At 42.4% G+C, this 26,143-nt stretch overlaps 1 protein-coding gene and 1 long non-coding RNA gene across 2 annotated transcripts in view; both read left to right on the top strand.

Annotated features, from left to right (window-relative positions):
- polr1a (RNA polymerase I subunit A) overlaps positions 1-5,586 on the top strand; it is a 148,422-nt gene extending 142,836 nt beyond the window's left edge. Inside the window, exon 37 of the mRNA XM_079670210.1 lies at positions 5,119-5,586. Within this exon, the coding sequence (XP_079526336.1) occupies positions 5,119-5,219 (101 nt within the window). The 3' untranslated portion in view covers positions 5,220-5,586. The remainder of the gene's footprint in view (positions 1-5,118) is intronic.
- Positions 5,587-10,622: 5,036 nt separating this feature from the next.
- Positions 10,623-25,692, top strand: LOC307031998. The gene is made up of 4 exons (XR_013806138.1): positions 10,623-10,835; positions 11,733-11,849; positions 24,353-24,464; positions 25,461-25,692. It is a non-coding gene; the product is annotated as an uncharacterized lncRNA (long non-coding RNA).
- Positions 25,693-26,143: the final 451 nt, after the last annotated feature.

The raw sequence follows: 26,143 nt of genomic DNA, 5'->3' as shown, positions 1-26,143 counted from the left end.
TGCGGGGGGAACCGTCGTGCTTCCGAGTGACTACCATACGATGGCACCACGTCACCGGCTCGCCGTACGGCACGCGTTCAATGACCCCAAGGGCTTCGTCCCGCAGGAGGTCATCGTGAACCCTCCGCTGCCAGTGTAGAGGCACCGTAGCCGCGGTGTGGCATGCCTTAGGCGTAGCTGCGGGGTCCACGTGCATCTCGATAGGCGGCCCCTCCATGCATGGTAGTGCCCGATGGGGGCAAGTATTGAATGTCGACGAGGCATATCTCCCGAGTAGCCAACCTTTCATCCGGTTATTGTTCTCTGGCGTACAAGGGAACGGCAGTGCTGCGGGGAGCGCCGGGGGGACCGTGCGCTGAGGACATGAGCATTGGGCGTCCCCGGGGTCACTTGGCCCCACGCAGCCGCCGTTGGTTGACCTCGTCGCATTGATGGACAGGGGCTGGACTGGCGTGTCAGCCGTGTCAGGGCTACGCCTGTCCTTGGGCCCCCTTGCAACGTCGTCCGACGGGAAGTTAATGGGCAAGAGGCCGAGGTTGAGCAACGACTCGTAGGAGAGGTACATGGCCCGGACTGAGCTGCTCACATATACCATGGAACGGCAGGATGTAGTACGGCCCCCGCTGCAGGTCGTCGAGAGCCTAGCGAAGAACGCTCCCTCGATGGCTATAGGGGAGCGGTTGGCGGCCAACAGGCTGAGGCTGACGGGTCGCAGGTCGTCCCGCGCGAAACCGCAGGCCAGGAACTCCTCCAGAGACCAAAGGTCCGACTGCGCGCCAGTGTCTGCGACGGCGGATATTCGAGCTCCGTCGGCCGAGCCCCGGTTGCTGGTGCCATCCCTCGGCCCGACTGGCATGTCCATCGAGATGGTGATTAACGCCCGGGGGTGGTCTCTCAGCCTGGCTCGCCTCCATTCGCCCTTGGAGAAGATGTGGTGCTCGAGTATGATAGGTGAAGGCCTGTCGACACAGCCGTGCGACGTAGGGGCGCGGCGTCGGCGAAGGCTCCCGCGACGTCGGCCAGGGCGGGCTCCAGCTTGCACCGACGAGACCTGGGATACCAGCTCCGACCCCATGGCGGCCTGTTGACTGTCGGATGACGGCTGTTGACGCCTCTGTTGTCGGCGGGCCCTGTAGCAGCCGATGCACACCTGGTGAGGCTTAGGATTCCACCCGCGAGGCCCCTCCGTGAAGACGTTAAAGACGTTCTTACATTCCGGACACGAGGCACGTTTAGCCCCGTCCGCGGGGCTCGGGGCGGGGCTCGCCTGTGGAGTCGTCTTCAAGCGCCGGAATGACGACATGGCTGATAGGGAGGACGACGGGAGAGCGTTACGGGCCATCTCTTTGTTCTCGACGAGTGCAATCACGTCATTAACTGGCTTGACCAGGACGTCAGTTGTCCCTAGCGTCTCGCGGCGTATGTCCGAGTCATAGATGCCATTGAGCAGCACATCGCGGATAATGTGGTCGGTATAGTCCACGTCCTTACCACACTCGCATACCGCATTATATGCGCATGTCTCTGCTTTACCCCGCACTCTGGCAGCGAATGCGCGGAATGTCTCGTCGCGTTCCTGGCGTAACTGAAGTAGTTCGGTGCGCAGGACGCATGTAGCAACTGGGATGACAGCTAGGGAACGCATGACGGTGATCAGGTCTGGCAAGGGTCCGGAAGCGGCGTCGGGGACGGCTTTCAACAGGCTGTCTCCAAGTACAGGCCCAGCGCACTGAAACAGCTGGAAGGGGGCCTGTGCGTCCCCTATGCCTGAGCCGGCGCGGAATACATTCCAACGGCGGATGAACACGTTCCATTCCTCTATTGACACGCCCACATCAACTTTGGGCCGATCGAGTCTCGGGCCGTGAGGGGCTGGGGCCTGGGCTGGCGCGGCCATGACAGGCGCTGCGTGCTGGTGGCTACATCCATGAATCGTCAATATAGCAATGACGAGTGCTTCAGACAAGTCATCGGATTTGAACTCGCAGCCGGGGACAGGGCATCCAACAACGACCATGGTGTCGTCATGAAGAAACACACTCCTCAATGTCAGTTTCGGTGATTTATTGACAAGGATGACGACACCCTAAAACAGAATAATGCAGCAAGATAAGCTGACAAAGTATTACATCCATGCAATTCAATCAACACAAATATATACCACGAAACAGAGTATAGTAGTATAATAGTATAATATATATATAGTATAATATATGGTATAATATAATAGTGGAAACAGTCTTACATGAATGAGTGGACGAACGTCTCAACTCGAGGCGGAGTGCATGAACAATGTTTGAACTAAAATGGCCGCTCGGCACTTCCGGGTCAGAGCACGGCATAACCGGGCAGCGACAGCAGTGACACTGCCCTCTAGTGGCCGGCGATAAACTCTTCACTATCTACATACATCTTATAAGAGTATAATACATATGTATAATATCAGTTAAAATACGTGCTTAAACATACAGTAGTTAACATTGCAGGAAAGCAATATATTATTACTTTGTCAGGCTTAATATGTATACCCCCAAAGCTTTTTCCTTATTCAAAATAAGACCTTAACCTAAAGCATTCTTTAATGTTTAAATAAAGCCTTATTAGTTTGTCTGTCTGTGTCTCCTATTCATATCTAATAATAAAAATAATACATTTCAATAGCATGCTTTAACCACCAGGGGTCCCTTTCTATCAGCTGTTCATCTTTATGGTGTACATATACCAATATACCGATTGGATCAAGTACCAAAGTCAGCCGAATTAGTATTGATACTGCAAGGAGACGTATTGTGTGAAGAGAAATTGAAGATGTTGTTTGATTGCTGATATATTTATGATCCACGTCACATATTCAGTCGGCGGTAGTTATTCCTGTTTGTCTAGAAGTCCTCTCATCAGGGCTCTATAAATAGCGAACTACGGCAGATATGTAATATTTAATGCAGCCGAACCGTGAATTACAATGCCGTTATGTGATGACTTTCAAAGAGAAAAGCAAGCACACTCGGAATAAAGTATTATTTTCTTTAAAAAAAAAATGTTTTCGGATTTCACATCGACAGGAAGTCCGGTTAACTATATTGTCCGTGTGCAACAATACCCCAACCCATAGATCCGTGGGTGAATAATTATCACCAGATTACACACATCCCTTCACATTTAAATTTAGATTTGCATTAAAGTATTTCGTGAGGCCTTCTAAAATGTTTTTAAATATAATTACGGTTGTAGTTGAAGAGTTTGTAAATTATTGCATTGCGCAATCGCACAACGGCACGTCCATTAATTCCACAACCGCACACATGGATTAACATTGATTAAATATATTAATGTAGCCTTTGTTTCTGCTAAAAGACGTGTCAAACAGCTGGGGCAACAAGAAAATCGGCGAAATCGAGTGTGACTATTAAAAAATAAATTATTATTATTAGGGCCGGGACTTTAACGCGTTAATTAAGATTAATTAATTACACAAAAATTAACTCGTTAAAAAAATTAACGCATTTTAATCGCACTTATTTTTGCACCGCGGAACGATTCTCACTGGATGAGTTTCAGGGGTACCGATTATATTGGAGCACCAACTAACGTTCATGACTTCAAACAACAACAAACCACAGTGAACAATAGTCAAACATGAACGAACAAGCTGATGAGACCGCTTTGGTTGGCCCCGTGGATGGGACATTTTGTTTTAAAAAACGGACGGATGGAAGCATCGATAAGAGCACGGTTGTTTGCAAATTATGCAAAAAGGAATTTGCATATCACCGCAGCACATCAAGCCTCAAGTATCACCTCAATGCAAAACATATAGCAGCTAGCGTGGAAGCTAGCGTGGACGTTAGCCCGACTCGGAGTACAAGGACCCACACCCAATTTGCGTTGATCAAACAGTGGCCTATGCAACAGAGAGATTTTATTTTTCATCAGGATATTGGAAGAATAGGAAGGATTGAGGTCAATCACTGGCACTTTTTTATTTTATTTTAAATGGTACAGTACACTTTATGTTGAACTATTTATTATGTTGTTGGTGCAACTGGCACTTTATGTTGAACTGTTTATTGTTTTGGCCAAGGTTATTGAGAGAGTTGGACTGAAATGTATTAGATTTTTTAAATCAACTGTTGGTAAATCAACAAAGTCTGTTATGGCCTCTGAAGCAACAGAGAGATGTTTTCTAATAGTCAGGGTTTCCAATGTTCTGAATGTACTTGAAAGTATTGTGTTATACTTAAAAAACAAAGTGTTATAGTTTACAGAAGGTCTACCTACCTATAGGCTACATGAATCTCTGAAATGTACTATATACCTAAATATGCTGTTGCTACACTTTATGGCAAAAATTGCACTTTTCTGTTGGTCTTGGTTAAGTGCCACCTTGAAAAAAATAAACAATGTTTTGTTGCTTAAGCTTATGTATTCAGTCATTATTCAATGGTATACTAAAATCCATGTGAAAAAAATTGCTTCTCACTGTTCTCAGGTCAAATATTTATATGTGATTAAAAATGCGATTAATTGCGATTAATTAATTACAAAGCCTGTAATTAATTAGATTATTTTTTTTAATCGAGTCCCGGCCCTAATTATTATATTAATATTGACAATAACAACCGACCGTCGGGGTAGCATTTGCCGGGGAGCGTTCTCATGGCGTATATTATCAACGCTATGGGAGGTCTATGAAGGTCTATGGGACGCCCTGCCCGTTGATAACTGACTTCCAAGGGGTACCCTGTACGTCATAGAGTGACGGGGAGGGGCCCTCACCGGCCGTCAATATGTGACGGGTTGGGAGTGAGAACATGTTGGCAAAAGAGCAAATAGAGCGAAATGAGGCATGGCTAAAATGCAGGATCTGTTTGGTATTTAGAAAAAAAAACTTCACAGACATGTTTTATATAGGTATGGCCCCACAATATATTTTTTAAATATTGCATGATAGGTCCACTTTAAGAGAGATAGCAGCAATACCCTAAGGCCGTAGAACTATTCCATGGGAAAAGAGACAGTAAAGAGAGAAAACTATGTCGATGGTTGAATACCTATCCAAATTATTCCCTAACACCTTATCTAAGTTATTTTTTATCTCATGGCTGTTTCCTCTTTCAGGGTCACATGATGAGCTGGTGTCACCCTCCGCCTGCCTGGTGGCGGGGAAGGTAGTCAAAGGTGGAACCGGACTGTTTGATCTCAAACAACCTATGCAGTGAGAGTGGGAGGGGGGGGGGATTGGATTGATGTGCAAATAAAAGGACCCTTCACTTTGACTGATCCCATCACTTCTATGAAACACTTTTGACAGATGCATAATAATGACAATTTGTATCTCCATTACGTATTCACGGTTTGTACAGTATGTGGCAATATTAGGTGCCAAATGTTCTTTAATTGTTTATTATGTATTGGAATAAGTTTTTTTTTTATTCAGAGAGAACATAGGTTTTTCTGATCGAAGATGAGTGAAATAAATAAACATTCACATAGTATACTTTAAAAGAATACATTTTCACACGTGTGCCCTTACTTGGTGCCTAAAACCTTCTCTTGTATTTAATAAAAAAAATGAAAATATGTTTAAAACAATGTGTCTTGTTATTTTCTTTGCCGTTATGTTTATTGTCCAGAATGTTAAGCGTGTCTTTGTCATTAATTAAAAAAACGTTAGTGAATAGTGGTAATGTGATAAGATCATTAGTGATGGCAGTTTGACACTGAAGCTTCGAATAGATGAGAGTAACACCTACGTCACTTCCGGGCAAAAAATACGGCCCCGCCCACTTTTCGGGGAAAGCAACGCTGTCATTTGAATGGCGGTCAATACAAATTCTGAAGTTTTTGCCCATCCGATCAATTTTTGGGGAAAACCGTGGATTTTTGGATCTTCAAAGAGCTCGATTACGATGGCCAGTCAGGCAAACAATTACATTCGATCATTGGTAATCGACAATCGGTCTTGATATATGGTTAAATTAAAATCAGTAGGCAAGGCTGTAATTTCTCCAGCTGTTACTCACTCTGAGTGAGGCGGAACCTAATAGGGTCATTCTACAGAAAAGGTGGAATCTGGGTGATACAAATCTGCTGAAATATTCCTTTTAAAAACATCTAAAACCTGTTAAATAGCAATAACTAACTCTTAACTTGATGAATCCACTTGATGAATCCACAACAAGTTTTTTTTTTCTTAAAGTATTTTTATTTTTTTTATACTTTATACAATGCTTATTTGTATATGTCACTGGTGTTACGTGTTACCAGGAAGAAGAGTAACACCAGTGACGGTAACACCATTGACAATTTGGAGAAAACACTACCATTTTAACAAAATGGCTGCAATGTGTCAGACCAAATATGGCTTCAGTCAATATCAAAATCGTTTAACTCTTCAATACAATACATTATCCCATTCAAATGTTCACCCCTAGGGCTATGCAATGAGTAACACTAATGACAGACTTGAAAGACGCAAGTAAAATTTGAAGATAAAATGACACCTTTAACAAACAAAGTAAGAAGTATCTGACTTTCCTTATGTCTTTGTCCACTGCACTGCCTCAAATGATCTCTTGTTACAGGAGGCACTTCAGAGACAGTACATTATTTCAAAAATAAAAGCGTTTTGTGTAGCAGTAACACCAATGACGTAATTTTGGATGACTGACATTTATTTTATATTATTAATAATAATTTGCGTTTTTTTTTTTACCATTTCAGTGTTATATTTAATGCTTGTAATGTTATGTAAATATAAATTAGATTTATTTATTGAAAAAAAAATATTTTAAATTAAAACTATAGGCTCCACTTCGATGTATGATCAAAGTGACAAGGCAGTTCCTTGAACTTGGCATTTTAAATAAATTGCAAATTTACGTATAAAACCATTTTTTATGATTTTTTTATTTAGTACCATTGCAAAGACAATCTCTATTTATTCAACATATATAATGAATGTGAGTATTAGGTCAACGTCATGTATTTTGGTGTCTGCAAAAGTAAGTGACAGCACTTCCACATTTTCTGTAGAATGACCCAATTAGTTTTATCATGCCAAAAAGCTGCTGTGTCATTTATTGCACCTCAAACATTAAAACAAATCCAGAGTTACGTGTTTTTGTACTTCCTCTAAGAAGAAAGGACAGTAACAGAAGATCTCTGTGGCTTCAGGCTCGATCGCCATTCAAATGACAGCCGTTGTTTCCCCCAAAAGTGGGCGGGGCCGTAAAGTGACGTAGATGTTACTCTCATCTATGAAAATAAATAGCCTACTGCTACATTTAACCATATATCGAGCCCGATCGTCGATTTCTAATGGCTTAATGCAATTGTTTATCTATCTGGCCATTGGAATCGGGCTCTTTGAAGATCCAAAAATCTCCGGTTTTCTTACATTTCTGATCGGATTGGCAAAAATTTAAGAATTTGTATTGACCGCCGTTCAACTGACAGCATTGTTTTCCCCTAAAAGTGGGCGGAGCCGTTATTTTTGCCCGGAAGTGACGCATTTGTTACTCATCTTCAGCTTCAACCCTGGACTCCCTCGAAGCTTGCTTCAAATCACGTGACATATGACGTCCGAAGCAGCAACTGCTTCAAATCACGTGACATGTGACGTCCGAACCAGCAACTGCTTCATTTCCTGAATGAATCAACTCACTGGTTCGCCGTCTCGATTCTGACAGTGACAGGTTGAAACAGGTTCAAATTTGAGCGCTTCAACACTTTATAACCGCTCTAATCAATGCGCAATGTGTGGGTTGTTGTCGTAGTTTGCCATGTTGCTTTTAAGTTGTTGTTGGTATTGCATTTTAATTGGATCATTATAGAGCAAGCCAGGAAGAAAAATAGGTTGTTCTGGCTCATGAAACACTACGAAATGTGGAGAAGTTGTGAACAAAAAAACAATGAGTAATATAAAAACACTTCAATTGTCTAAGGAATAGATAGTCCAGTGCAGTGGCGGTTCTACGGGGTGGCACGGGGTGGCAGCTGCCACCTCAGAAAAATGCCTTGCCACCCCAGCTGCCACCCCATTTGGCAGCTTTGTTTTGAAAGAAAAGTTGTGGCTCATCGGACATTTATGAGAGAAAATCTCTAATGTCCGAGTGCAAGTGAATGCAGCACAAGACGCGAGCCTTGTAACCCCTCCCCCCCCCCCCCCCTGGCGCGAGCTTGGAAATATGATTGGCGGCGATTTCATTTGAACGGGAGGACAGCGCAAAACGAGAAGCATTTCGGATACAAGTAGACAGAAGGAATTAGGTATTTGCGGTCAGGGTATGGCTGGGGTAGGCTACAGCCATACCAATAAATGGCTTAGCCCCATCATGAAAAATGATGTTAAAGTAAGCAGCAGTTAGTAAGATTGATTTCAGTAGCCACTTGTCTGGAAATACCGAAGACTAGAAACAGTTTTGAAAACTTTTGTCACGTAGTGATCGTCTTCTCAATAGAACATCTTTGATAATGTCTTCTGGCCAATCAGAATCACGATAACGGCGTGGTGTTGTTGCAGGAAGTCCCGACGGAGAATACTTTTGCTGTAATACATCTCGATATACATCGTTACAACTATAAGACCCCACGGTTTGATGATTGATAGGTGTGTGGGCTGTCTTTCATTTTGACACACAGAACAATAGGGGCTATCCACCCTTATCCACAATGTAAAGTAATTCACACAGCCTCTTCCCTCTCCTCTCTGTGAGGAGCAGCAGGTTCAGCTTTCAGAACAAAGTAACAAAAAACTAAACTGACATTCATTTTTTTAAATACGTTGTGTAGTAATATATATTTATTTATTTTTCTTCTTAAGAGAGCACCGGAATGTGTATTTGATGTTAGTATTTCCAAAAATCTCCTGGGGGAGAATCCTCCCAGACCCCCCTGCAGGGGTTGGGTTTTCAACTCTTTCACCTGTGTGGAAATTGCAGGATTGGCTCCAGGTCGCCCTTTTTATTTACTACAAGACAAATGTGCCTTTTTATTTCATACAGTTCAATTTGGATTGAGACAGGGAAATAATATAAACCTCACGCGTGGCGTTTCACTGTCACGGGGAGCCTGTATGTAATTACATTGTAAATACTGACTTGAGCCCCACCACTGTATGGGTTAGCCCTACCATAGATTACCCAACACAAATACTCTGGCGCCGCAACTGTTTGCGGTCTACTATGACAGAGAAGAGCCTGTCAAGTTTGGCTGTACTCAGCATTGAATCAAAACGCACCATAGCTTTAAATCTTATTAAGTTTGTGTGGCGTTTTGCTGATCAAGATGGTAATCGCCACATTCAGCTGTTATAGGCATGCCAACTTGATGCTCTGCTCACGGATGAGTCGATGAGAATAATAAACTGTTAAGATGATGACCTTACATAAATATATGTTTCTTCTTTGTGGGGGTCTGACCCCAAAAAACCGTTTGAAGTCCAGAGAAAGTCAAATAAGACGGTGTGTAAAACTTTACTGCCCAGCCAAAAAAAACAAAACACTTTGAATTAACTAGGCGAGTAGGTACGGGCATTCCACTGGATAATAACTGCAGCGATGTATGTTTTAGCTGAATACACCGTTTTTTTTAACCCTAACTGATGCAGTTAGTAATTTCTTTAATGTTTGTTCTTTCTGATGTAAAGTCAAGTTTGTAACTGTTTGCAATGAAGTTGTGGGGCGCTGAACTGTTCCTTTGATTCTTTTGAATTATGATAGTAATTACTGGTCTTTCAAATTTGAAGGAGGGTGAGCAAGCATCTTGAGGAACATTCATCATTAACTCCTCCAAAAAATATAGTTTATTTAATAATAACACTGAAGATGTGAATCATAACAGTGATTGACAGCTGATAGGAATAATATGATTGTTAATATTATCATGTTCATACAGACACACATCGATGAGACAGTTAATTAATGTATTTATTGCAGCAGTCTGCATATTTGGTACCCCTGCTGGTCTAAGAGTTAAACCAACTCATTCAGTTAAAATTCATTAAATTACGTGTGCCACCTTATATATTGATATTTGAGGCTTTACTGATGTGCCACAATAATCTCATCTAACGTTATTGAGTTAAAATATCAATATTGTGGCTTTCCAAGTTAACATTGATTGATATTACTGCGATTAAATCAGAATATACTTCTGCCAGGGGATGCCACCCCCTCAAATTCTCCTGCCACACTGTTGCCACCCCATGAATATTTGTCTAGATCCGCCCCTGGTCCAGTGGATAGAGCCGGCGGCCAGGATACGGCGATGTCCTCCGCGCAGCTGGTTCAACGCTTGGAATAGTTACACTTTTAATCATTGCTTTTCAACTTGAATACCTTAATAACTGATAAAAGGCCCTCTCCGCCCAAAAACTTGTCCAGCACTCTCTAGTCTTTTCTCAATAACCCAATACACACAATTATCAATCTTTAATTGCAAATAGAACATGATATTCAGTTTTAGTGTGTGTGTGCATCGAATATTTTTCAAGGCAAAGATACGTTAAACCCACTGCAGCCTTGCACTTCGCCAGGAGAGGTCGCTGTAACTGAAGCTTCGAGAAATTAAACTATTTCCGACACAATTGTCCAAGTGGTTCGACGCTTCATTCAAAGCTTCATTTTGCCATCACTAAAGATCATGCGGCTGCTGCAGGAGACTCTACGAAAGGGCGGAAGTGGAGGCGAGTTTTCCGACCGCTGATTGGCTCGCGGTCTAGGAAAGGAGTTGGCTGAAAATCGCCGCTTATGCTTCCTCGGGATAAATAGCTGATCGTTGGTCTGTACAAACAAAGGTATTCGTCATGGCGAGGCAGTGGAGTCCATGGAAAGGTGAGCCAGAAAGCCAATTAATGTTGACGGAACTAAGTTTTATAGGATGGAATCAAGGTGCAATGAGGCGTGTGTTGTGGTTTCCATAGCGTTGTGCAATCCTTTAGTATAGCGTTACTATAGCTACATCGTCGCTCTTCATGCTCGCTGCTGCTAAGGGGTCTTGTTTACTGTCAAAGGGCCGCCTGGGGTGGAAGACCCGATACAAGACGTTCTTTCATATCTATAGACAGGCCGTATTATGGAACATAGACTCTTAAATTACACCTTTCTAATCAAGTAATCTACAAACATGACGGGACTGCAGTATGTTTACCCATCAGGCCGCTTAAGCAGCAGTTTTACGCGAATTACTAATATCCTTAAAAGATGTGTAGTTTTAAATGTAAATTAAAAAGCACTGACATTTTCTAAAGAAATGATACTTAAACGAGGACCGTGACGATGGTGTTTAAATGGTCAATCCTGCATATTGAGTCCCTGAAGTATATTAATATGAAAATACTTGTTTTACTTTTACTTAAGTACAATTTTGGATGCAGGACTTTTACTTGTAACAAAGTATTTTTATACTTCGTAAATAATCAGAATACTTCTTCCACCTCTGGCTATTTATGGTGCCCACTTTTTGTGTACTCTATTTTGTAAGATTCTTTTATCCACACCTAAGATATGGAGCCCCTGCTTAGATACAAACAATTAGGCACTTTTACATTATGATATGAATGCTAAAGATAAGAATGTCCTCTACATATATATACTTACTTCTGATACTTCAACTATATCAGACTGTATTCCTATGCATGCAATTACCGAGCTTAAGAACATCATAAAGGAATGTATTCTTCTTGCTGTTGTCCCATAATACAATGTGTCTGACTGTCTCTGTGTGTGCAGGAGCAGAGCCCTGAGAGCCAGGGGACCTCAGGCTTCACCACACATCCCAGAGGAGTTCCCAGGTTCCCATGTGACCGAGAACAAGATGAGGCTTCTGAAACGCTTGCCAGCACACAGGTGATGGTCACATTACACAGCACAAAGATCCCTACTGTTTTCTGTCAACCACGCTCTCAGATAGATACGAGCCACCTGCTATCCAATCATCTTAACGAGATAGTTCAGGTGTTTAGAAGTGGAAGTTAGGCAATGTTGTGCAGTGTAAGCTATATTTAGAAAATCTTCGCCTCTTCTGTGAGAACGTGCTTTTCGACGGGTAACTAAGGCCTATTTCATTGCTTTCTTCGAAGCTAATAAACATTGAAAGAAACAAAAAGGAAGCTGGTGCACCGCATCCTCAAATGCTAAGCATGGAAGGGTTTTTGCGTAACTTTGGTGAATCCAAACCAAATAAAGTCACACTATTACACTAACAAACTTACCAATATAGGCAGTAGCAGAGTAGCAACCCATGTGTTTTGCGTGGTGAAATAACTTTTTCTGTCAAGGGAGTTGTTGGCTTTGATGAAAGCACAGGCAATGGATTGAGTTACAGAGACATTGATTCCTGAAAGCCAGGTAAAGCCGTAAACATATTCTAAATATAGCATACAGTTAAACTGATTTAGATTTATCTCTGTTGAGCACAACATTGCTTAGCGTCTGTGATAGTATTCCTTCTCCAAACTGTGGGTAAATACTATGAAGAAGAACATCCCCTTTAATGTTTTAAAGTGGACCTATCATGCTATATTTGAATAATATAGTGTAGGACCATAACCCTATAAGGCATATTTATACTTTTTATTTTTCAAAATCCCAAACCTATCATGCATTTTAGCCATTCCTCATTTCACTCAATGTAACACTGTCTTTGCATGGGCTGATTCTGTGAGAACAGCACCATCTACAGGCCTGGCATATGTACTACAGCGTCTCCAGCGCTTTCGAACAGCAATGTCCGTGGCTGTCTCCTCCTGATTGGTGGAGTTGGCCCAATAGCCGTAGCGCCATTTCTGTGACTTCATAGAAGTGTTCAAATCTGGATCAGTCTGTATCAGATCCGTTGCAGCCCCTTTTTAAAAGATTTGGGTATGGAGGAAAATAGAGAGGGTTGTGTTTTCAGACACTTGGTGAGTTCCCTGGAACACCGGGGACACATATTCATGTATAAAAGACGTACAGGTCACCTTTAAAGAAGAACTCTGATTTCCTTTATGATCCCAGCACAGCCTCTTGTGTATTTATACTTATCAGTGCTGGAAGCTTCATGTTGCTTTTTAAAGCCATTGTAACTTTAAAAACACACCCGAAGAAAACAATCTACATTGTCAGTCAAAGGTGTGGCAGTTTTTACCACCTACAACTAACATCTACTCTAAATGTGCAGTATGAAAAATGTATGATCTCAATGTGTGGAATACCTGTTGTGTCATGCTTTAAAAGATTGAATGTGGGTTGATACTGAAAAGAGTCCTGACATCTCAAACGGTGCTGTCTGCCTGCATAATGTAAGGAGGAATAAGGCAACCTGTTAACGCAAAAAGCATCAACACTCTTATCTGCTGTCCTGCACACACAGCGTTACTTCTGCGTTGTTGCTGCGGGGTCTTAAAAAATATTAAAAGTTGATAAATACATTTAGCGAAAATTAAGGCTATTGAAAAGTATTAAACTGCATTTTCCAAGGTATTACATTTTGTAGCTTGTTTTCAATAAGTATATAAATTGTCCAAAGAGGTTGTATTCTACAGTTTGCCTGAATCTAATAATTGCTTAGGTGTGTAGTATGATTCTGTGTAGTTTGTTTATGGCATCCCGTTGGATTTGACCTCATCACAACAGGACATTGCACGCTCACTGCTTGATTACATTACATTGCATTTAGCTGACGCTTTTATCCAAAGTGACTTACAATAAGTACATTCGACCGGGAAGATACAAACTTGAAGAAAACAGAATCATATAAGTACATCAGGTTTCATAGAGCCAAACATGTCAAGTGCTACTCAACTGGCTTTAGATAAGCCAGCCCTTTATTAGTATATAAGTGCTTTGTTAGTAATTCTATCGCTCAAAATGGAGTCGAAAGAGATTAGTTTTCAGTCTGCGCCGGAAGATGTGCAAGCTATCTGCTGTCCTGATTTCAATGGGGAGCTCATTCCACCATTTTGGAGCCAGGATAGCAAACCCACGTGTTTTAGCTGATGGGAACTTGGGTCCCCCTCGCAGTGCGGGTGCAGCGAGCTGTTTGGCCGATGCAGAGCGGAGTGCACGTGCTGGGGTGTACGGTTTAACCATGTCCTGGATGTAGGAAGGGCCAGATCCATTCGCAGCATGATACGCAAGTACCATTGTCTTGAAGTGGATTCTAGCAGTTACCGGAAGCCAGTGAAGGGAGCGGAGGAGCTGCGTGGTGTGGGAGAATTTTGGAAGGTTGACGACCAGACGAGCCGCTGCATTCTGGATGAGCTGGAGAGGTCGGATGGCACATGCAGGTAGACCAGCCAGGAGGGAGTTGCAGTAGTCTAGGCGTGAGATGACGAGAGCCTGGACCAGAACCTCCGTCACTTTCTGGGTCAGCTGGGTACGTATCCTCCTGATGTTGTAAAGCATGTATCTGCAGCAGCGGGTTGTAGCAGCAATGTTTGCAGTGAAGGACAGTTTGTTATCTACGATCACACCCAGATTCCTTGCAGTCTGAGTCGGGGAAACAACAGAGGTGCCGATGTTGATTGTTAGGTCAAGAGTGGGACAATCTTTTCCTGGAAGGAAAAGCAGTTCAGTCTTGTCAAGGTTGAGCTTGAGGTGATGAGCAGACATCCACGAGAGATGTCTGCTAGGCAAGAAGAGATGCGTGCGACGACTTGGGTCTCTGAGCGGGGAAAGGACAGAATTAATTGGGTATCGTCAGCGTAGCAGTGGTATGAAAAACCATGCGGGCTAATGACAGATCCGAGCGAGTTTGTGTACAAGGAGAAGATGAGGGGACCAAGAACAGAGCCCTGAGGGACCCCCGTAGTTAATTGACAAGGGTCGGACTCGGACCCTCTCCAAGTTACCCTGTAGGTGCGGTCTTTGAGGTATGAGGTGAGGAGGGAAAGTGCAGTGCCTGAAACGCCAAGTTCTTGGAGAGTGCGAAGGAGAATCTGATGGTTCACCGTGTCGAATGCAGCAGACAGGTCCAGAAGGATGATGACAGAGGAGAGGGATGCTGCTTTAGCAGTGTGCAGTTCCTCAGAGACAGCAAGGAGAGCAGTTTCTGTTGAGTGACCTGCCTTGAAACCAGACTGGTGCGGATCCAGAAGGTTGTTCTGATGGAGATAACAGGAGAGTTGTTTAAAGACAGCGCGTTCAAGTGTTTTAGACAGGAACGGGAGGAGAGAGACAGGCCTGTAGTTTATAACATCAGACGGGTTGAGAGTGGGTTTTCTTTAGGAGAGGGTTTACTCTTGCCTCCTTGAGACTGTTTGGAAAGTGACCAGAAGTTAGAGAAGTGTTGATGAAATGGGTGAGAAACGGTAGAATATCAGGAGCGATAGTCTGAAGGAGGTTTGAGGGGATAGGGTCCAGAGGACAGGTGGTAGGACGGGCAGAGGTAACAAGGGTAAGAACCTCACTTGGAGAGAGAGGGGAGAAGGAGGTTAGTGTGTGGTTGAAAGGAGGGTCTGGTGACCCAGCGGTGAGTAAAGGTGAGTCAGAAAAAGAAGAGCGAACATCATCAACCTTTTTTTCAAAGTGGTTAACAAAGTCGCTTGATAGAAGGGAGGAGGGGGAAGGGACTTTAGGGGGGTCCAAGAGGGTGGAGAAGATAGAAAATATTTTTGGGGGATTGGAATAGGAAGATTGGATCTTATCTTGAAAGAAAGTGCTTTTTGCCTGAGAGATGGAAGCAGAGAAAGAGGAGAGGAGAGCCTGATAGGTTAGGAGGTCGTCATGGTGTTTGGATTTCCACCATTTCCGCTCTGCTGCCCTAAGGATGTTTCTATTAGCGCGCAGTGCGTCATTTAGCCAGGGAGCAGGAGGGGACTGAAAGCCTGCCGAGATGTGAGAGGACAGAGAGAGTCCAGAGAGGATGAGAGAGTAGAGAGGAGAGTTTCTGCAGCAGAGTTTGGAGGCAGGAGTTGGAACGAGTCAGAGGAAGGGAGGGCTGAGAGCACCGATGAGGCAAAGGGGGAGAGGGAACGAAGGTTACGGCGGACAGGTGCAGAATTAGAAGAGATTAGTATGTTATGTTTGGAAAGGGGTAAAGAGAATGAAATGAAGAAGTGATCGGATGTGTGAAGCGGGTTGGTGGGGATGGAGACAGTGAGAAAGCAAAGGTGGTTAACAGAGATGTTAGTTCAGATATCTTCCCTGTCTGGAGGTTGAAGTCTCCGAGAAGTACAGCGGGAGGGCCAGTTTCAGGGATGTGTGAGAGGAGATTATCTAATTCCTCCAAGAAGTCCCCCAAGGCCCCTGGTGGACGGTAGAGAACAACAATGGTTAATTGTATAGGATGGGTTACTGTGACGGCATGGAATTCAAAGGTGGAAGGAGTGAAGTTAGGTAGCTTGATAAGGGAAAAGCTCCAGTTGGGAGTGAGCAGGAGACCAGTGCCACCTCCTCTGCCAGAGGGTCTGGGTGTATGGGAGAAGGAATATGCTGTGGAGAGAGATGCTGGGGTGGATGTGTTGGATGGAGTGATCCAGGTCTCCGTGAGAGCAAGGAAATCCAGAGACTGCAGGGAAATGAGCCAGAAATGAAGTCAGCCTTAGGAACAGCTGACTGGCAGTTCCACAGGCCCCCTGAAACGAGAGGTTGGATCTCAGTGGAGCATGTGGGATAGACAAGAGCAGGCCGGTTATATCGATTAGGAGATACACAGGGCCAGTGATAATTGCGAGAGGACACATGAACAGGAATGGAGAAAATACACATGATTATAGCATGAGGGGCTAAAAAAACAAAGATAATTGAATAAAACAAAACAAAAGACCAGCGATACTTAGCTCAATCAAAGTAGGATTTGCGTCCTCTTTGCCTCCCTCGTGACTCCCACAGGATTCCAATGTCTTTGTCAGTCTTCGTCTGGCTGACGCTCCAGGAAAGAGCCACCTAAGATGGACACCTGATTGCTGAGTTCTCACAGCTGTGGGGGCACTCCCCTCTAATTAGTTAACTCTCTTCAGCTGGTGGGCGACAGCAGAGTGTTCCTGCCTATTTTAATGCAGGGTTGAGGCGCATGACCCACTGAGACCTGTGTTGAGCAGATCTGAGATTTAAAATCTCTCAGAAATTGCCGTTTTAGCTACAATAACTACAGAACAATTATACAGAGTAGAATAAATGAAAAAGAGAAGTCTATTTAAACAAGAATATAACTTACAGTGATTGCTGAGTCAGTAGGTAGTGTTCTCACCGGGTCAAGATGCACACTGAGTTATTCTGATTTTAAATGCGCTATTTAAATGATTTTTAGCTGAGGGTTTACTAACTCACGCTGTTTGCACTTCGCGCAATCAGCAGAGTGTTCCTGCCTATTGTAATGCAGGGTTGGGGCGCGTGACCCACTGAGACCTGTGTTACAGGTTGAGTTGAGCAGATCTGAGATTTAAAATCTCTCAGAAATTGCCGTTTTAGCTACAATAACTACAGAACAATTATACAGAGTAGAATAAATGAAACAGAGAAGTCTATTTAAACAAGAATATAACTTACAGTGATTGCTGAGTCAGTAGGTAGTGTCCTCACCGGGTCAAGATGCACACTGATAGCTGCTTGATAGCGCGCGAAGGTCAGTTTACGCCGGTTGTTAAACAACATCGTTATGGGGAAATGCAAGTTTGCGTCCAAATGGTTGGAAGATAAGGAGTAAGAACAATCAATACTGTATATAGTAAATGTGAGGTAAAGTGTGTCGCCAATGTAACCGGTTCAAACTCAAAGTGGCGATGAGGTCTTAAAATGTATGGAAAGGATCTTTAAAGGTCTTACATTTGACTTCAGGATTCCTGCATATACCCTGATATAATTCTTCCCTGAACTGAAACTCCTCCACTGCCTAATCCATTTCTAAACTAGACTGCCTTTATTTTTGGGTGGAGGGAAGTTGCAAAGAGTGCTCAAAAAAGGTTGGAAACAGGTGCTTTTTCATTTCTCTTTCTAAAACTTTGTGAAGCTGTGATCTAATCTTTACATACTTGTAATCTCTTATCGATGTCACGTTGCTGTGTGAGAGAATAGGTCACTTCTTCTGTATACATTTGTAAGGAAGGGACATACATGCAATGCTCCTTTTTAGGTTCATATTTGTATTTTGAGGGAGGGAACTTTGGGATTTAAGCCTTTGCAGACGATTTGCATGCACACAAACCTATAGCACACTACAGGTAAAAGAAAACCCCAAAAAGCCTAATTGGGCCTCTTTAAGTAACAAGTCGGGCTAAACCATTACCATCTTATGGAGGTATATTTACCTTTCTACATTTACAACATTCAATCAGGCATTTGTTGTGGATGTTGTGAATCTCACATTTCTGGTTATAGATCGGCTTTTTACACATGACATATTGATCTGTTTACAACAGGGGTGGGAAACCTTTTTCCTCAAGGGCCATTTCAATTTGTTCAACATCTTCCGAGGGCCGTACAAATTATTGACCTCTGCTTAAAAATACTAAAATCGCAGCCCATTCATTTGGCCTTTCTTTCATGCTGTGCAAAGAAAAAGCAACCTCTTAATCCAGATGTCTTACCATGACTTGCGCATGCATGCACGTGCACGGTTGTGGCATGACCACCAAAACAGAAAGATATAGACACAAGATGTGTGCAAATGTATTTAGTTTCCTATCCATGCGGACATGATTTAAGGGGGGGGGGAGACCTAACCTCCTCTAGGGGGGTCCGGGGGGCATGCTCCCCCGGGAAGATTTGTTTTTAAAAGTTTAAGTTAAAAGCATCAATCTGGTGAACTTTGAGAGCAAAATTAGGAGATCTATGGAAACATCTCTCAACACCCATATGAAACAGAACTGTAAGCAGATTTCCTTTTTCTTTATGGATATTTTACAAATCACTCTCCCTTTAAACTGTATTCTTGTTTATTAATAACTGTAAGGGAAACTTCTGCAGCAAAGGAGAGTCAGGACTCCGAGAGACACGAGGAGAGTTGGCGCTTTGATGTCAAACACTGATGGTTATTTACAAGTATCGGCCGGAGAAATTCACATCACAAGTCACAGAGCAGCCAGAGGTTCTGACTGCACGGGTGGGTTGCCATATCAATTCTGCCCACCCTCTCTCTCGAATAGACCTTTTAACTATTTTACAGATAGTTAATCCACATATTAGGGGATGGTGCGTAAACAAAACAAAAAATCATAAATTGAAAAATTATTGATTATAAAATAATATGATGCAGTACTATTACGTCTGGGTCTCTGTGTTTCATTAAAGCTCGGCTCTGTGTGTGTGTGGAACGAGCCATTTTGTGTGCGCGAGAGAGAGAGGGCGCACCGGTACCGCTGATCGTTGTTGTTAGCTTCTGGTGCTAGTGAGCTACACTAACAGATATAAGGAGTTTTTTCAACAAGAAAGTGGAGGAGAGTCCTCCCCTGTCAGACTGAGAGACTCAGTGAGCTAAAGGACTCTCTGTGTTATCTCAGTGGGTCTCAAATGCAAATGTTTTGGTCACCATTAATGTAAACAATTATTTCCGAGACACACGTTTATATGATCATTATAGTTATAAAAAGATAAGAGAATAAATGAAAAACAGGTATGAAATACTATGACAGTAAAACAAGAATAAAGTTTCAAAGGGTGGTTTGTAAAATATCCGTAAAGAAATAGTAAATCTGTTTACAGTTCTGTTTCAAATGGGTGTTGAGAGATGTATCCATAGATCTCTTCATGTTGCTCTCAAAGTGAACCAGATTGATGCTTTTAACTTCAATATTTAAAAATAAATTTTCCCAGGGGAGCTTGCCCCCGGACCCCCCTATGTTAGGTCCACTCACCACCTATAAAAATAGCACGTATACCCCTGCTTAGACCCATATGCTGTGAGCTGATTATCGAGCCTTCATTGTAACAGTCATTGTGTATTTGCGTGGGGAGTGTTGCAGTAGAAAATTCCACTGTAGCGACCGGTAGATTAATGGAAAACCCTAAATGTTTGAGCACCCTCTATGAAACGTCAAGCTACCCCACAGCACCCCCAAAAGAAATCTCTGGCGCCGCCACTGAGCCTGACTATTTGTGTTTGGGGGGGCCCAACTTTTTTTTTTCTCCAAAGGGGGGGCCTGGCAGAAAAAGTTTGAGAACCACTGAACTACAGTAAGGACACAGCCACGCAAAAACTGCAGCATGTTTACGGCTCCTTATGGGTTCTGCAATTTTTGGAAGTGCCGGTGTTATGCCGTAGATTGAAGTCTTGCCGTAGATTGAAGCCCTATTCGCTGCGACGCGCAAAGGTGACGTCAACCCGTTTATTGAGCGTTCCCTAGTATTCTAAGCGTAAAAACGAAAGATACTATTTACTTTCTCTCTTTTGAATGATATATTTCCCATCAGATTAAACTGCAAACGGCTGAATAAATAATGTGCATACAATTGCGAGGAGGCTTGTTTTAAGGACACTTTTCAGATCTGTCACAAACTTCATATTGGAACAAACTTCCGTTTTTAAGTGTAGTCCCACTCTGTTATGTTCCTCCTTCCTACAGAGCGGACAATGACAGGATAATATGTCATTTGTCAGTATAGTCCTATTTCTTAAAACCTTCTCTGTTGTTTAAGTGTCTGATAACCACGAATAGTAAGCAATGAAATAACAGTAATGATATAACATATGTCAGACACTGTTATTTTCAAGCAAGCCTAAAAGATAATGTGTTCAAACTGGCTTCACTCGCTTTAATTGCTCCTTTGAATGTAATTTTCGTCTGTGGTTCCCTACTCAACACATGTTTGTATTGTAATGCCACTCATATTTTATTTTTTATTGTATTTTAAAGTGACATTGAATGCTTTGAAAGGTGCCCTAAAATAAAGTGTATTATTGATCTTATATCTGTGCCTATATCACACTATTAATGTTCCTTATTTTAGACTAAGTTCACCCTGGTGTCAATCGGGAAGATCTGCACTTTTCTCGACATAACATTTTCAGCAGAGCAGGTATTTCTCCTGCCGGATTTGGAACCCCCCCCCTATATCTTTGTCCAGGATAGTCAGGATAGAAAAACTAAATAGGGGCTTCCATATCCGGAAGAGAAGATGTTGTGGCTGGCTGCCGGATATGGAACCCCCCCCTATAATTTTTTACCTGCTGGGCCCAGAGTCAAATGCTTTGGTGAGCACAAACTACAGGGGAACAGGCAACACCAGTGTGATTTTGGTGAGTGTATGACTATCCTGGACAAAGATATAGGGGGGGTTCCAAATCCGGCAGCTACAACACCTGGTTTTAAACATTGAAAACATATGTAACATTTGATAAAGAAAATGTTCAGAAGACCATTATGACAATTTAATGAGAAAAATCAAATATGAGCAGCATATCCACATCTAAATGTTATACTCTTCCAACTGTGGGCAGGAAAGACAGAAAGCCGAGTGCAGGTGGTTGCATGATGATGTGGAAGCATTAAGTAAACAATCTAGATTTTTACCACAAGCATAAAAGAAGAGCTTCCCACTAAAACCGAGCAGCTCGAGTTTAACCCTATTCATTTAGGGCTGTCTTTTCAAATGTTACTGAGTGAAGCTCTCACACAAAAACCTGCTCCTCCCTCGCCTTACTTTACTTTTTACTTTACTTACTTTAATACTTATTAATACTTTATTGGTTTTGATCTGTTTCCAGGGATTACACCATGACACAACATCACCAAAGCATTATACCGTAACCAGTTTCCTTTTGTGAGACAGCGTTCGGCAAGGTTTGGCAGGGTTTAAGGTTAGTGTGTTCACAAGGCGTTTCACCCTTCCCTTCATAATTACAAACCACATCATCATCATCATCATTCATATATGTATGAGTATGTCAACATAAAAACGTGAAAACACACATGATGTTGGCACAGAGCCTAACAGGCGTCTGCGGTACAGTTGAGATAGGAAGCATTGTTGGGAAATAGGTGTGGTATCGGCAAGGGCACAGGAAGTTGGGCGACAGGGAGAAAAGACGATATTTTATTATGTGAAGCACTAAATGGTTTTAGACAAATATCGACTCTTTGTTTGTAGATATCTACTAAACTAAAGCATACAAATAAAGAGAGTAATGTAGGCCTGTTATACTGAGTGATATATGTTATACACACTGCTCTGCTTTCTGCACGGACCTCACAGGTGTTCTCACTGTAAACATCGCGTCGCGATGCAGAGCTGTCATTGGCTGAGATAAGTCTGGCCTTGCGTCACGACTCTTTTAAACATCACTGTTGCCGGAAATACATCCGCGGAGGAACCATCAGTGTATCCTCGGTTATAGCTCCTCCAGAGAGCCTGCTCGATGCTCGGTCCTCGATGTGTATTTAGAGAAATTTAGATGTGGAACATGGCTCGCTGAAATCAATTTCCGGGTTACTACCCGAGGAGTCGAGGAGGGGAAATTAGAGAATTGAGAAGCCTTTATTGACTCATGAACATGAACCTTAAATGCCAACTCATTACAAAGGTTAGGATTATTCCAGCACCACAGCCAAAGCACAGAAGTTCTCCCTATTCACTGATTCAAGAATATTTTTATGAGATAATAGCCGTTATCTGCACTCGGTAACAATGAAGAACCTGCCTCGGTTCACACCATGGTTCTGTGGCCCAGTCGAGTATCCTTCCCGTCGAATCAGATAGTGTTGCATATTTAAATACCATGCTTCAAATAAATGTGTGTGTGTGTGTGTGTGTGTGTGTGTGTGTGTGTGTGTGTGTGTGTGTGTGTGTGTGTGTGTGTGTGTGTGTGTGTGTGTGTGTGTGTGTGTGTGTGTGTGTGTGTGTGTGTGTGTGTGTGTGTGTGTGTGTGTGTGTGTGTGTGTGTGTGTGTGTGTGTGTGTGTGTGTGTGTGTGTGTGTGTGTGTGTGTGTGTGTGTGTGTGTGTGTGTGTGTGTGTGTGTGTGTGTGTGTGTGTGTGTGTGTGTGTGTGTCAGAATCTCTGCTTCGTGCGTTCCTCTATGAGTTTGTTTTAAAAGAAGGAAAAGTCAAAGCACCAGGATAAGGGTTAAACAATAATCTGCTTTAATGGTAGAAACATACAATACATCACCTAATCACGAAGCACTCTGCAACAGCAGCTTCAGAATGCAGAATGCTCTGGTTCATCCAGCCGGAAAAGGACTTACCATTTCAGCAGCAGGAGGAAAAGAGAACAAACTTAGAGAAAACACAGGCTTTCATACTAAAAACACAGGAGGAGGTGTGTGGATGCTTCCCCCAGAGGTCATCTTATTGGGAGAGACCAACACATGGCCTGTCGTACCCAATCATCGCGACGCAACAGAAGAAACCCGGAAACAAAAAGTCTCTTTCAGTTTGACGAAAACCAGATACCTTTTGGTGTCTGTAACGAACCTGCTCTAAACAACAAGTTTCCTTATCTTATTTCACATCTTGCAGCCAGCACACACACATATTCCCCTTTATGGCTCTTTGTCTCTGTGGCCATCTTCCCCCCCTCAGTTGTTAAAGCACCTTTCGTTTCACCTACTCTTGGCATCTTTTAAGATATAGTTGGATTATACAAATATCATATGTGAGTTACCTTAATATCCACAATACCGAGGAAAACATTACAGCTATTCTTGATACAAAGTAATTACACACACACACATATATTTATCATGTAGACTTCCCTAATATTTGACATGCTGGAGATTTTTTAAGAAGAATGTCCCCTCCCCAAGCTCTTCCAATCTACTGGAATGCAGAACTGCTCTCTGTTCATACAGAGTAATAAAACATGTTTAAGCTAATTTCTCCACAATGTTTGTAGGCATTTAGTACCCACACATGAAAGAACAAAACAAAGAAATCAAATAAAACACCAACACAGATATGGTTCAGCAATAATCACATCTAGCTGCTGCAACAGACACCCTTCTTTATGGGTCTACAGGAAACGAATCATTAACTTTAACAAGACTTTAACTACATTATCTGAAAATGTATCTGGGAATTCCCCTGTTAATTGCAAGGACTATTGATAATTAACAGAGAGACCCTTGGGGCCTCTTCTTGGTATCTGCTAGGCAGAAGTCACTCAATGCAGAAATCACAAGTTTAACACACATTCTATATAAGGTGACATTAAAATGAATATACCATAAATACACTGTATCATACTTTCTGCCATAATAAGTTACGTATTATTTGTGTGTGTGTGTGTGTGTGTGTGTGTGTGTGTGTGTGTGTGTGTGTGTGTGTGTGTGTGTGTGTGTGTGTGTGTGTGTGTGTGTGTGTGTGTGTGTGTGTGTGTGTGTGTGTGTGTGTGTGTGTGTGTGTGTGTGTGTGTGTGTGTGTGTGTGTGTGTGTGTGTGTGTGTGTGTGTGTGTGTGTGTGTGTGTGTGTGTGTGTGTGTGTGTGTGTGTGTATAGGCGGTTGGCACTGGCTGTGGTTTTAGGTTTGCTGTGTGTGGCGATTCTGCCTCTGAGAGAGACGGAGACGAGCGTGCCTGTGGACTGGCATGTCAACCACGCGCATAAAAAGGTGAGAGACTTTACCATGGACTGAAACTAAAAATACAATTGTCAAATCATAAGTAAACAAGGAGAGACGCACCAAAGGTCCCACAGCTATCTGACTACTGAGACACTTGGAGTGTGTTCTCCTAACATTAAGCAAGGCTGAAGGAATATCTCATTTGTTTCAACAGATCCACAAATAGAATTAACAGTATTATTAACAATAAAATGCAAAATGGATAACGCTTGGATTTCAATTGGATTAAAACATATTTTAAAGAAGATTGTTCTTTTTAAAACTCTAATGGTATTGTCCATGTAATAAATAGATAGCTAGATGGATAGATAGATATAATGAGCTCTACTCAAACTCAGCTTTAAGTGTCAAGTCCTTGACAATACATACATATTCTCAGAGTATAAATTATGAATTTGAGGGGAAAATGTAATTATATAAAATTAAGCAAGATAAAGTCTTATGTATTTAAGAATTTAAGATTTATTAGAGTGAATGAATGCTTAGAGCCCATCTTATACCTACATATTTTTTAATATGTTATTGAAACATTTACATAATAAAGTTTCTACCAGTTTTTTTAAACCAATGATCTGCTCTAGTAATTTTCCTACAAAATGGCAGCAAAAAAGGCACTTATTTTAGCTCTTCAAATGTCAAAATGTCCTGCTTTTATCAGTTTCAAATGTGAAAGTGAATATCTTTTGGTTTTGGACAGACAAAACATCTTATTTAAAGACGAGGCCTGTATTCAAACTGCATGAATGAAAATTATTCCGTCTCATTTCCTGTGTGAAAGAAGCAGCCATTCATGACATTAAAACCCCCGATGCCAGCATTTATAACAACCGTCTGTTTGGCTGGTGATACAACCAGATAGAAAACTGTGGAATAAACAGAAAAGATTGAACAGAGATAATGTCAGTAAAGGTTCTGCAGTGAAACAGTCTGCTTTTTGTTATTCTAACGGTTCTTACCCTTTTTTTACAACCTATTTCCTTGCAGCAAGTGCATGAGCACGTGCACAGAGTTCTGGAGGGTCAGTGTCAGCCCAGCAGCACCAGGCACAGCTTGTTAGCTCGACTCCCCGCCTCAAGTCACATGACCCAGGCCTTTCTGTGGAAGGACCTGCCGCTCCCCGACGACATCTTCCGGTACCCGCCTCCCTTTGGCTTCAGAGGGCTTCAGCACAAAGCAGAGGAGCTGCTGAAACTGGTGAATGCTCCTTCTTTCTCTCTGTCCTCTACTTTCAGCATAATTTATTCTGAAGCCAGATTTCCATTTATTGACCCCTTCTGTTCTTATAAAAATGGTAGTGCCAAAACACGCCAAAAACAAAGCATTTGCCATAAGGAACATTACCTACGGCGGCCAACCGTTGCAAACTCGTTACAACGGCCCCAACACTTATCTTCTGCAGTTTCAAATTCAATTCAAATATAAAAACACAAATGTGCCAGAACACATGCAAATGCTGAAACATCTTCACCAACTTGAAGGAATATGCACGGCATTTAGAAAACATTCGCCAACTGGACCAAACATGTGCTAGGGTTAGTCAAAGCACTGCATAAACAAAACGGCAGTGTAACCAAATATAAGTCAGGCAGGTGTGAACAACTCTAAAAACACAAGTCTGCCTTTCATATCTGCAAAGTCAGATAACATTGAACAAACTATACGGAATA

Source organism: Notothenia rossii (genome assembly GCF_949606895.1).
Source record: "Notothenia rossii genome assembly, chromosome: 3".
NCBI lineage: Eukaryota > Metazoa > Chordata > Actinopteri > Perciformes > Nototheniidae > Notothenia > Notothenia rossii.
Note: the sequence above shows the minus strand (reverse complement) of the source record. Positions and strands in the feature narration are given on the sequence as shown.